The following is a 12,932-nucleotide window of genomic DNA, read 5'->3' on the forward strand; positions in this document are numbered from 1 at the left end:
TCCATTCTGCTATATTTTCCATCTACTTTTAAAATATATTTCAATGATTGTATTTTTTTCCCCAAGTTCATGCTTTACTTTCCTCTTTTTAATAATGGCTGCTGCCTCCACTTCCTTTCCCTTCTTCTAATTTAACAGATGTGTTATGTTCTCCAATCTCCCTAAACATAGGAATTATATTTATTTCCAAATCCTTTGGCTCTATGTATTCTTTTTCTTCCTCAGGTGTTCATTCATCTGTTAGTTGAGTGTGGTGCCACTCTTTCTTGATGTTGGTTTTCCCCAAATACTTTGGGATTATTGTTGCTTATTCTTTGTGATCAAGAACCTAGTTCACATCTTGGTGGATCAAGTTCTCATCACAGAAGCATCTCTGGGGATCGCAGAAGAAAGACAAGATGTCGGCTAGGCAGGTAGCTTCCCTTTGAGGGTGGGTCCCCTGGGGGGCCATGCTCTGCCTCTCAGACCTCAAGAGCCCAAGGGGTGTGATGCCAACTGCTGCTTTCAGTTTGTGAACATTCACAAATGCTCTCCAAGTGCAAGTCTCTGAGAAACCAGCCTGGCTGTGGCCCCAGGCCTCTCCTGTGCCGTGTATCTACTGATGCTGAGCTCAGAGAGTCCCCGGGCTGCTCTCACATCCTTCATGGTCCTCACTCATCCTCTTTGGTGGTGGTGTGCTTTCCTCGGGTCTTGTTCCTTTGTCAATCAAATCCCAACTGCTCTCTCCCATTTAGGAGTTCCTGGACATTTGTGGTTCTCCAATAGCATTCTTTCATGCTTTTTCCTCTTAGCACTGTTACGAATTTATTCTTTTCAAAAATATCTTCTTCCATTAAGGACTTTGGGAAAGGAGGGAAGATAGACCTATGTGTTTAGTCTGATATTTGTGTCCAACTCCCATATTCAAACGTGGCAGAGGCCTAAGGCTGTTAAACAGCTGCTTACCGTGGCCCTGGGTTCTGATAGTTTATTGTCTGAGGGAGGCAGACTGCCATTTTGATATATTTTGATGATACTTGGGATTGGGTAGGGGAGAAGGGTTCTGAAGAACATGGTGAAGGTGGGGCTATCAGAAAGAGAGTCCCTGGACCCTCTGGAAAGGGACACCAGGGAAGAAGAAAGGGCTCGCTGCTTCTTCTAGCACCATAGTGTGTAGAATATATGAGCTAGAATGGACTTGAGAAGTCATGTGGTCAAGGGATAGGGTAAGTAGCTGTCACCTATCATCTACCAGCCCTGGACTAGATGTGGGTCCCAGAGCTGTAGGCTGTGATAAGCAGGAAGGTCAGAAAGACAAAGTCTGAGGCAGACCCAGGGGGTTACCATGAGCCAGAGGAGAGAGGAGAAGCAGGCTGTGGCTGCTCACTCAGGGTGGGCACGAGACACACCCCTTCCCCAGTCACACATGAGGCCAGCAGCCTTCCAGCAAGCGTGAACACTCAAGGCTGGTTTAAATGAAGGTGAAGCTCAGTGCATGTGGACAAAGCCCCCCCACAGCAAACAGCACAGACACTTGCAGAGTGACCACTGAGGCCACAGAAGTTAGATGTCTTGCTCAAGGTCATAAAGTCAGCATGTTGCCAGCTTGGCTTTGAGCCTGCTCAGATTCCAAATGGGGACGCTTTTAACATGTGACTTTGGGTGGTCACCAGCAGGGTCAGTGTCCAGTGGGCTGCTCCATCGAAAGTTGTCATAGGCAACAATGAAATGAATGGCTCCCCGTCCAGGAGAAGAGAGCTACATGCACCTCCTCCCTTCTCACTTGCCTGGAGACAGCTGCCTCTCATTCTACACCAGGCTATCAGCAGCGCCACACAGGCGCGTACGTGTGCACCCGTCCTCGAGACCCACCTGAAGAGGAGCAGCACAGCCTGAGGGAAGGTCTGAAAGTTGTTATTCCGGTTGATCTCTGTGGTGTCATTCAGGGCAATTTTTCCAAACACCTAGCAGAGGGAAGGAAGAGGTATTCGGTGACCTGTGGAGAGAGGGGGTCCTAATTTCCCACCATTGGTCAGTGGTCATTCTGGAACTGGCTGGCTTATAAGCTGGACAGAGCTACCTGATGTGATCTGGCAGGCACTTGATGCCCCACTCAGTCTGACCCCAACCCCGTGGCCCAGTGGGAGCTGAGGCTGAGAAAAGGTGCACGCAGAGACCGGGACCTGCTTCAGTCCAGGGACACGGGTGCACTGGCCTTTCCTTTGTCATTTCAGCTCCATATGCCCAAACACTATTCCAAATTTAGTCCTTGCATTTTGGAGTGATGCACAGTGAGAGATCTGGGGCTTGGGCAAACTTAATTCATTCTGGAAATCAGAAGCCTCCTTTTTTCCCCTAACCTTTGAAAGCTATGCTTATAGTAGAAGCTGCTACCCTTCAATGGGCGTCATGGTAGCTCTTATATTTCAATAGATTTTTGCTTATGGACCTTTGGGTTTTTCTTCAATTAGCAAGCAGGGGACATTACTTAAGGAGCTGCTGATGAGGAGCTCCAGGCTAGTGTGTCGCCAAGGCTGATCTTGGGACCCCAGCTGGGGGTGGAGAGGCTGGAGAGCTCTGGGTGTGGGGACAAGGTGCAGTGGGCACTGGGAGAGGGCCCAGGAATCTGCTGCATGCTCGATGGGGCACAGTCTGCCTTCATTTGTTCGCTAGTTCATTCCTTCCTTCCCTCTTTCCTTCTTCTTCCCCCCAGGCCTCCCTCTCAGTCACTAGCTTCTTCTGAATGACACTGGTTGGGGTTTGTTCTCAGGCCAATGAGGCCTGGACAAAGAGGGACGCTGGTCAGACACACCTTGCTGCTACTGCCCAAGACAGCTGTGCCTCCTAGGGTCTGCTGCATAATCCTCCACCAAGAGCAGAGCCCTGGCCTGGGGCCTGGGGAGGGAGGCCTCTGGGCTGTGCTTGGCCACCCCCTGCTAGCTAGGGGATGTCCCTTTGGGGGATGTTCTAATCCCCACAACCCTTTAGGCTCAGAAGATGGAAGAGGAGGGAGAGGGACAGTCAGGAACAAGAGGGAGAAGCCAGGGAGGAGGGTGGCGGGAACGCAGTGAGGGAAGGCAGCGCAGGGACAGCCCCTCCTACCTGCATGCCAATCACAGCGTAGATGAAGAACAGCATGACAATCAGCAGGGCCACGTAGGGCAGGGCCTGGAAGGAAGTGTGCAAAGCTGTCATGAGGCTGCAGCGCGCCGGCCGCCGTGTCCCCAGCTCTGCAGCCATCGGTGGCTGCTTGGCCTTGGGCAGGGGGCACTTCCAAGAGCCCCATAAAAGTACTGGGGAGCTGGGAGAGGGCCTGAGAGATGGGCACTGTCTTCTCATTCTAGCTTCGTTTCAAATGCTGTCTGCAGAGTCATGGGCAGGGTGTGATATCCAGCAAAACAAGCACACAGGAGAGAACCTGGGCTATCACTGCGGGGGTCTGGACAGGCAAGGAGAAAGCCATGGAGGATGCCACCAAGCTGACACAGGTCCAGGGGAGGCAGGCCACACCTTTCTTCACACATATTGGTCTTGTTCCACTAGCTGCAGTGAGCAGGAGTTGCTACTGTAATTAAACTTTTTTTTTTTGAGACAGAGTCTCAGTTTGTTGCCCCGGCTAGAGTGCCATGGCATCAGTCTAGCTCACAGCAACCTCGAACTCCTGGGCTCAAGCAATCCTCCTGCCTCAGCCTCCCAAGTAGCTGGGACTACAGGTCTGCGCCACCATGCCCGGCTAATATCTCTCTCTCTCTCTCTCTCTCTCTATATATATATATGTATGTATATTTTAGTTGTCTGGCTAATTTATTTCTATTTTTTTAGTAGAGACAGGATCTTGATCTTGCTCAGGCTGGTTTCGAACTCCTGAGCTCAAATGATCCACCTGCCTTGGCCTCCCAGAGTGCTAGGGTTACAGGCGTGAGCCACCGCGCCCGGCCTGTAATTAAAACATTTAATAAGGAAACACTTAAAAGAAAGATCATGGGCTTAAATTCTATTTATTCCACTTTTTAGCTATAGAAGCTAGGACATATTACTTAATTTCTCTGAGTTGCCTCCTCATCTGAAAAATGGGAATAATAGTTAATTCACAGGGGTTTTGTGGAGTTTAAATGATTTAAGGGCAACACCTTGCAGAGGTGGGTTCCATACATTTTATTCACTCCACATATCTGCCAGGCAGCCTGGACGACTTAACTTCCCAGGTCCCAGCTACTTCCCCCAGCGGCCGCGGGGCGCGGGCTCCCAGGGGAGGCGGTGTTAGCCGCCGCCGCCGCCAGATGGCGCTGCGGGACCACCGGAACTCCCGCCCACGCGGCCTCGCAGGCGGCCCAGCCTGGAAACGGGCGCAGGGCGCGCACGGTGGGGCCTGCACGGCCGCTCGCGTCCGCGGCAGCCCGGGGCTGTGCCCACTCGTGCCTGTGGATTCCGACTCTCCAGAGCCCCCGCTGAGCAGGGCGCGGGCAGGGGAGTCAGCCTGCAGCCCGTCGGGGGAGGGCTGGCCATTAGGAGGGGCCAGGCTGCGCCCCTGACTGCTGGCCCGGCGGAGTCCCAGGCCGGAGGCTGCCTGGAGAGCTGTGCCTGGGGGGCCGGACTCCAGGCGGTGCCCACGGCAGACCACCATTCCCCTGGCGGCAGCTACAGCCACGGGCACCCCTGCAGCCGGCCCGGCTGCATCCTCCAGCCTGAAGCAAGCTGGCCGGGGCAGGGGACACGGAAGGCCACTCGTCCCTGCTGGTCTCCGGAGGTGGGAGTGGCACCTCCACGGGCACCAGGCCCAGGAAGCATGAAACCGTATCTAGGCGTTTCTACACTGATCTTCTAGGAATTCAAGTGACCGGACAGCTTTGCTTCTCTTTAACTTCGAACTTCCATAACATTCCTCAGAGCTGGCCAGGCGAGCACTATTCGGTTTTTACAGGTGGAAGCAATGGCTGAGAAAAGGAATTAATCACACAGCGCAGCAGTCCTGTGCCCATAGGAGGGGGCCCTCTCCTGGAGGGGAGTGACACCAGGAGCCTGGAGGTGGGCTAAGGACATACACAGGTGCGGTCAGCAGTGCTGAAATGCCCGCGGGGTGGAAAGGGGGGACAGATTCTGAAAATTGGAGGGACCATAGCGGTTACCAGACTGTCCAGGCCCATGGTTTCCAAGTTTGTTCCTGGCCACAAAAGCCCTTTGTCCAGGACATTTTTGCAGAAAAATACAAAAAACGAGAGAAGACAGACCTTTCAGCGTCCCCTGCCTCCCGCCCCAACTTTCCCACCCCACCCCACCCTGGGGAAAGCGGGCCTTCCAGGAGCTGCCCACGTGTTCCGCGGGCGCTCAGACAGGAGGGCCTGTCTGAGCTCGCCCGGGCCTGCCGCTCATCCGGGCCCAGGGGCAGCCGGGAGCTGTGGAGGCTCTTCCCCTCAGGCTACCTGGAAGGACTTGATGAAGGTCCACAGCAGGGTCCGGATGCCCTCCCCTCGACTCAGCAGCTTCACCAGGCGCATGACCCGGAACAGGCGGAAGAAGGTGATGGAGATGCGGGAGTTTTCCTCTGCGTTCTGGAACCCATCGGCAACAGGAGGTGCAATTAGCACCGCCAGAAAGCGGTGGGGCGAGAGGGGCGGTCCCACTCAGAGAAATAGCCCTCGGTGGGGGAGGCAGGGAGGGGCTCGCTGCACTAGACCCGTCCCTGCCCAGGAGGAGGGCAGCTGTCCACACCCAGCCTGGTGGTCTCCACTGAGCCAAGCTGTGCCCAGGCCCCTGAGCTGCCCAAGGCCCCGTTTCTCTGTCCTCTCCTCTTCCCCTTCATTCCTAATTCTTAGTGCCCTGGATGGGCAACAGAAGATTCCACGGGGAACTACCATATGCCTTGGAATCTTCTAGGCCCAGACATAGCTGCCCTTGCCTCTGCCCTGGTGTGGCAGAAGCAGTCCCCACCTCCCTCCTGTCTGGCATAGCTGAGGGTATGCGCCCTGTATGGGACCTGGCTCTCTGCAAAAAGGCTGCCCGGGGGTGGCCTCTCTCCTGGCCCTAGGTGTGCTCGCACGTCGGGGTCCTGGGGGGCTGCCCACGGAGGGGTCTCACGCCCTGGCTGCTCAGGACTCTGGCTTGTCTTGAGTCACCTCCTTCTACTTCCCACAGCCCCTGTCCCAACGGGACTCGAGGAGGGCTGGGGAGGGTGCGCTCAGTGCTGGAACTGCCGCCCTCACTTTGGCACTGTCGTTCCTATTCCTCCGGCCCTGGGGCCTCCAGGGTGCTCCAACCCTCTCCAGGCTGCATAAGACCCTGGAGTGGGTGGGGGCAGGGGACAGGGGAAGGGAAGAGAGCCCATCCTAGACAAGACCGGGGCCTGATATGTGAGCACCACAGGGTCCTGCTCAGGGCAGGCCGTCTCCCTCAGCGAGCCTTGTGGCGGGTAGGACGGAGGCCGGTACCCTGAGTGGACTATGACCTTCGGGCTGCCGAGGCTGCCCTGGAGGAGCCCAGGGGCTTGGACACGTGCCTGGCCAGGGCTCGGGGGCAGGACAGGCTGCCCTGTCCCCCTCTGCGTCCAGACCTGAGAACAGCATGGCCCACTGCCCCCTTGGCCCCTCTCCTGCCCACGCCTGCCTGTCAGGGGCCAGCCCACCAGGGAGCGACTGCCACCACCCCGGGCTAGTGCAGCTTACCCAGCCCTGCCGGCACCAGGAGAGAACGGACCCTTGTGGCTTCCTGTTACTGTTCCATCCACTGGGGCCATCGGAGCCCTCCCTGCTCCTCGTGTCAATTCTCCTCTTGCCTTACTTTTATTATTTCCAGGTCAGACCCTCCCTGGGAACATCCATGTCCCATGTACACCCCCTGGAAACCCTACTGGCACTGAAGCCCCAAGGTTCTCATGGGCTCGTCCACTCTCATGCCATGGCCTGCCGTGGCCGTTCCCGAGGAGGCTTCAGCGGGCATCATCCCCTCACATGCAGGGTGGGAGCACGAGGGACGCCGGGAAGTCCAGAGGCAGCGCTTCCATGTCAGCATGCCTGCCCTGCATGGAACCAAGCCAGGTCTCTTCTGGTTTTCAGACCCTCCAGAAAGGAGAAGAGGCAGCATATTTCTTATATTGCAAACTCAGAGCTGCCTTGGTTCCTCCTAGGGCTCCCAAGGCAGGGGACAGGCTGGCGGTGTCCGGGCCTGCCCCGTGGTGCCCGGGGCTAGGTTGGGAGCAGCCCTAGCCTGCCTCCTGGCCCTGCCTGGAGACCCCGATGCCCTTAACCTCTGCATTTCTACCCCCATTTCTGCTGGAGATTCTGTTTTCACTCCTTAAAAGGAGGCTGTGTTTCCTCAGAGGAAGATGCAGAGGTGGCTTAGGGTTTTCTAACTCAGCTGTCAGTTCCCCCATGTTCTGGAAAGGAGAAAGAACAAGCTTAAGTGGGGAACTTCAGCTGTGAGTGTCAAGAATTTGAGAAGCTGGTGCCACAGGGGCCTCTGGATCTGCTGAGTTAAAAAACAAAACAAACAAAAAAACACATGCACACCAAAATCCAGGTGTGCTGTTTGAATTTCACTCTGCTGTTCAGAACCCTCCACAGATGCTGCAGTTTCCTAATGCTGCTTGGGAGGGGGAATAAACACGTTGCCATTTGGACGCTAATTTCCTCTAATAAACACAATGACGATGCAGAGCAGCAGCAGATCCAAATGGCTGTGGCTGTGACACTGGGGCAGAGTACTCCCAGGCAGCCTTTCAGCCAGTCTGGGGTGGGCAGCCTTGGGGAGTGCCATCAACCCACCAAATCTTGCCTCCACCCTGCTGGGTTCTGGGGCACAGGGAATCAACCCACTGGTCCTTTTAAAAACTCATGTTTAACGCAGTTTGAAATGTGCGACCACAGCCTTTTGGAGGAGGCTGTTCCAAGGAGACTTCAAGGTCATACTGAGTGGCATCAGTTGAGCCAGTTCGAATCATAGACTCCTACACCAGGAGTGACCCAATCAATTGAACTTGTCTTTTGCTTCCAGCTTGCTTCAGAAAAGCGGCTATAGTCTAATTTTAATGAACTTCAGGAATTTAGAAAAATGCAAGGGGAAACATGGTTGGAGTGCCTGGAAATTCAACCATGCTCTTAATACCAAAGCACAGCTTAAACCTTCTGTGTGGCCTTACGCTCAGAGAACAGGGAGGCTAGTGGCTATAGATACCGGTCAGCAGGAAGCCACTGTCTGCCCTTGTGTCTCCTGGCTGGATCACTTCTCTCTTCCCTCCTTTCCCTGGAGGCCCTACCACGGCTGTCTTAAATACCCTCTACAAATTTCCCACATCAGATTAAGGTTGGAGGCTTTAGCCAGTGGAGTCGTTGGGGTATCTAACAGGAAAAGGCCCTAGGGTCCAATTCTCTCCCAGTGGTTAGTTCGATAGTCAAGGTTGCGGTGAATCATCACCCAAAGGGAAGCTTGGGGAGGTGAAAGAACACCACTGCACACACAGCACCTGCACAGGAGACCGGGACAGGCAGGCAAGGCACACGACAGACATGGTGGCCGCATGCAACGAGAGCCAGGCGGGCTCCGGGAGACTCTGGAGGTTGGGGCAGGGAGAGTGGGGGTCTTTAAGGGGTCAAGAAGCTGGGAGTGTGGTTGGGGGTTCAGTCTTACCATAGAGGGAGAGCATTGGGTATGTTCAGCTGGCTTTAAAGAAAGGCAGATAGAGATAAGCTGTAATGAGTCCCCACGAAGACGCCTGCTATTCTAGGTCTTGGCTAACACAGGAGCAACATGGTGGCAGGAGAGAGCAAAAGGAAACAAGTGAAAGGAACAAGGAAGTGTGGGCCTGGCAGGCGCTGGGGCATCCCGTGAGTGAGGGCTCCATGTCACTGGGTGCCCCATCTAACAAGGAGCCACAGGCACTTTCCTGCCTATGCCATCCTGGCCACAAATTTAGTAGCTCACACCCATTTTAGATGGGCAGATGAGGTACTCAAGGTTTTGTGGACGGAAGCTTTGTTTTTTTTAAAAAATTAGCTCTAAGATAACCCTGAGGGCCCGCACTTCATGCCCTTTAGCATCCCCAGGGAGGGCCAGCTGAAGGACAGAGGTCTTGCTGGCCTCAGTGCCCGTCCTTGCCTGCATATCCTTAAACAAAGCAGCCCAAGGGCAACGGTTTATCAGGGTTAGAGGAAGATGAGGACATCAGGAGGTGGCCTCAAACCCTCCACACGTGCTGGTTGTTGCAGCCGAGGCTCAGGTAGGAGGTGGTCTAGCTCAGCTAGTCTACGGCATGGGGAGCCCTGGCCACAGGCATGGAATAACGAGTGCTGGATTGTTTCTGAAGCCTGAAAGCTCTGCACACAGTTTAGGATGTTATTAGCACCCCAAAAAGCTGTCCTCACGGGGCTGACTGCTGAACTCATTTTGGTACAGGAGCCAAGAAACGGGCGCAGGCGAGTGTCCCGGGCCCCTCTTCCCAGGGCCCCGCGCCTGTGTCCAGGAAGCGCCCTGCTCTCGGGCTCCCCACTGACTGATCTGGACTGTCTTGGTTGTTAGCTCTTCCTACAACTCCTGACTTGGCTTTTACTCTCCATTTTCAGATGTTGCTCTTGTGTTTCTGTTTTTAAGGTACAAACAAGAAAAACATATAATGGAATTTTTGAAGGATGGAAATGTGCACAACTAGACATTTGCTTGTAGCCTGAAATACTTCTTTGGCAAACGATTTCTCAGCAAATTCTTTTCTTTTTATCCATAGCAAGTTGGTAGGATGTCCTTTCTGGGGAATGGTGGACATGTAGGTTAAGGTGAGGGAAGAAGAAAAAAGGGACACTTCTCTAGTCATTCACGGAACATTCTAGATCTAGATCTCTGAGTTACATTTTCTGCTTCAGGTTGCCAGGTCAATCCACATGCCTGGAGGGTGTGGGGTCGCTAGAATTTGGCTATTGGGGCAAGATTGAACACAGAAACGAACATAGGCAAAGACACACACACATACACACTCACACGAGAAATTTCTTGTCAAAGCACCAAAACCTCTTTTCTGTTGGCATGTGACAGCTGCTTAGCATATCCTCTGGCATCTTCCTGCCCACCCCCCAGGCTGGTCCTGTGCTTGGGCTCCATGTTAATGGATAAGGAGTTCTGTGTTTTTTGGTGTCAGTGGGGTGTGAGAGGCTGTCCACACTGTGGAGAACGCCAGGTCTCTGGGCAAGGTCCCCAGGACACTTGGCCACTGCTGTCATCTCGGGTCCACCCTGAAAACTGTCACAGCTGCCCATGACTTCTAAGAATTCTGGGCAAATGCATGAAGGTCTTCTGGGTCAATCCTATCTTGAATAGGACCCAAATGGAGACATTTCTGAGAACTGACCTGGCCTAACTGAACCAACTTGTAGCTATTTAAAAAAATGAACTATTTATTTCATTGCACTTCTTAAATATTCAGGATCCTTCATTTAGGATTCTGAAACATTTAACTGTCTTTTGTTGCTTTTTATCCTTTTATAGCTCCCGTTTAAGATCTCATCTATTTAAATGATATTTCACTTCAAGATTTAGCATTAGGCCTGTTCTAATAATCTGGATAATATTTTACGGCTTTAATAGTGTGTATTAGTTGAACACTCCTTACAGTATGTCTGTCGGGAGCTGTGAGGGCAGTGGAGAGCCAGCGTGGTGGGGCTCTCTGGCCCAGGCAATGACAGTCCTCACAGACCCTCACTTCAGAAAAGTCTGGAGACTCAGATTAAGGTTTCTTGAGCCTCGAGCCTGCCGCTCAGAGCACGCTGCTGGCTCGCTGCGGCGGCGCAGCCTTTAACACAGTGAACCTGTTCTCGTGCAAGGAGTGAGTTTACCCGGTGCCTGGTCTCACAAATGAGTAAGTGTGCCCAACAAAGCCATAAAGCAATCCCTGAGCAGCTTCTCTGTGGTGACGGCGGAAGAAGCCGAAGATACAGCCCTGCCCTCTGAGCACGCGTGGCCACCGACACACCGGACAGGTCCCAGGCGGCCCCAGAGCCGCCGAGTCTCTGTGCCCTCCCACTACAAGTGCATCCTCTGCGAGCTGAGCCGCTGTCATGTCCAGGCTCAGCATTTGTAGCCCAGACATACATCTGTGTTGTTGCTCCCCTTAAATACCACCTTGAGAGACCATCTAGCATCCACCTACCTACTTTTGGATCTCAACTCAGAATTACTTGGTAGCCTGGAATATCTGGGGGTCACTTCTCTCCCTGGAGAACTGAAAGGTAGTGGAAAACAGCTCTTCACCATATGAAAGTTTTTCAGGCTGGGCGCAGTGGCTCACACCTGTAATCCCAGCACTCTGGGAGGCTGAGGCGGGAGGATCATTTGAGCTCAGGAGTTTGAGAGCAGCCTGAGTAAGAGCGAGACCCCGTCTCTACTAAAAAAATAGAAAGCTGGACAACTAAAAATATATAGAAAAAATTAGCCAGGCATGGTGGTGCATGCCTGTAGTCCTAGCTACTTGGGAGGCTGAGGCAGGAGGATCACCTGAACCCAGGAGTTTGAGGTTGCTGTGAGCCAGGCTGATACCACAGCACTCTAGCCCAGGCGACACAGCGAGACTCTGTCTCAAAAACAAAAAAGGTTTTTAAAAAGTATTTTTCTGAAATACAGTCAGGGGTAAGGATTACTAAGAGTTTAGGGGCCAGGCAGTCGATATCTAGATCGGAACAGCCAACCAAGTTGTCTTCCAGGGTATTCTCTGGAGGCCAGGTGAGCAGAGGGCCGTGGCAGCGCTCTCCTTGACGCGGCAACCGGGAAGGAGCAGATTCCCTTCCAGTTTCTCCAGGGCAGGCTGGCCCTCGGCCCTGCAGAAAAGCCATGCGCGGGCCACGTGCTGCCGCCTCCGGGCCCTGAGATGCTGTGCTCCCCTGAAACAGGCAACAAAAGCGATGTCGTGGGAGTACGTGAGTCTTTCACCAGCTGCCGGTGAAAGACTTCACAACTCTTGCTGTGTTTTTTTTAAAAAACTCTTGTCTAGGACTTAGAGGAGCGGCCATGTAACAGATCTCTTTTCAAAGCACCTGAAGGTCCAGGCCCAGCTGGCACCATGTCCTGCCCAGGCCCTGCTTCTCTGCCCTTATCGTGGCCAGCCTCATTCCGATTTGATCTGCAGGACAGTGCCGCTAGTTCTGCTGGGAGATAGCCAGGGGCCTGCGGGTGGGGCTTTGGTGGTGAGACCCCAGAGGTAGCCGAGGTTGGGAGGACGGTATCGGGCTGGTGCACAGAGAGGACTGGGAATGGCAGGGTCAGGGGCTTCTGGGGCCAGCATGCCGGGAGCCAGCCAGTGTGGGTTAAAGGTGTGTGGGGGGAGAGGGGGCCTTGTTATCCCTGAATCGCCTTGTTATCCCTGAATCGCCTTTCTTCCAGGAGTCACACGCATCTCAGGAGTGTGCACTAGTGCTGTGGCCTTGTTGGGAGGTGCTGAACCTCGGAGCCACCAGGATGGCAGCAGGGCGAGGGGGCCCGAGCACACGTGTTTTAAGCTGTGAGTCTTATGGAGCTGACCGGAGAGGCTGCGTGCTCAGAGGCAAGGTCTGAATAAGCACAAGTCCACTGGGACATACAGACTGAGGGTGAGTGAAGGAGGTGCGCGCAGATGGAGGCGGTTTTCAAGCGGAATCCCCATCCTGGCTCTAGTGTGCACTGGACAGGGCGATCTGTGGGGGCGTGTTGAGCAGAAGACGTGGCAAAGCACAGGACCCAGCAAGGGACACGCCAGAGAAGGAAGGAGAGGAATGCAGAACGCAGCCGTGCGCCACCACCTCTGGCTTCTGCCTCCTCGAAGTGAACCCCTAGCTACAAGGGGAAGAGCTTGGCTTGTTTTTGGAGTCACGGGCACAGGTTGAAAGGCCCCTTCAGAACTCCTTCTGAAGGGTCTTTTGCCCCAAAGGGACTTCCAGAGAGGCGCAGAGCACGGGTCTGCCGGTTCCCGGCTCTCTCCTGCTCTAGTCCTTTTGTGCTGCCGTGCG

At 54.1% G+C, this 12,932-nt stretch overlaps 1 protein-coding gene across 7 annotated transcripts in view; it reads right to left on the reverse strand.

The window, feature by feature from the left end:
* Positions 1-12,932, reverse strand: part of CACNA1C (calcium voltage-gated channel subunit alpha1 C) — a 613,935-nt gene that overhangs the window by 47,491 nt on the left and 553,512 nt on the right. For all 7 annotated transcript variants that reach the window (XM_076007801.1, XM_076007799.1, XM_076007800.1 and 4 more), the window contains 4 exons: positions 8,599-8,631; positions 5,400-5,528; positions 3,082-3,147; positions 1,852-1,943 (listed from right to left, as the gene is read on the reverse strand). In XM_076007801.1, coding sequence (XP_075863916.1) covers positions 1,852-1,943; positions 3,082-3,147; positions 5,400-5,528; positions 8,599-8,631 — 320 coding nt within the window. The remainder of the gene's footprint in view (positions 1-1,851; positions 1,944-3,081; positions 3,148-5,399; positions 5,529-8,598; positions 8,632-12,932) is intronic.

This window comes from Microcebus murinus, chromosome 10 (genome assembly GCF_040939455.1).
Source record: "Microcebus murinus isolate Inina chromosome 10, M.murinus_Inina_mat1.0, whole genome shotgun sequence".
In the NCBI taxonomy this organism is placed as follows: domain Eukaryota; kingdom Metazoa; phylum Chordata; class Mammalia; order Primates; family Cheirogaleidae; genus Microcebus; species Microcebus murinus.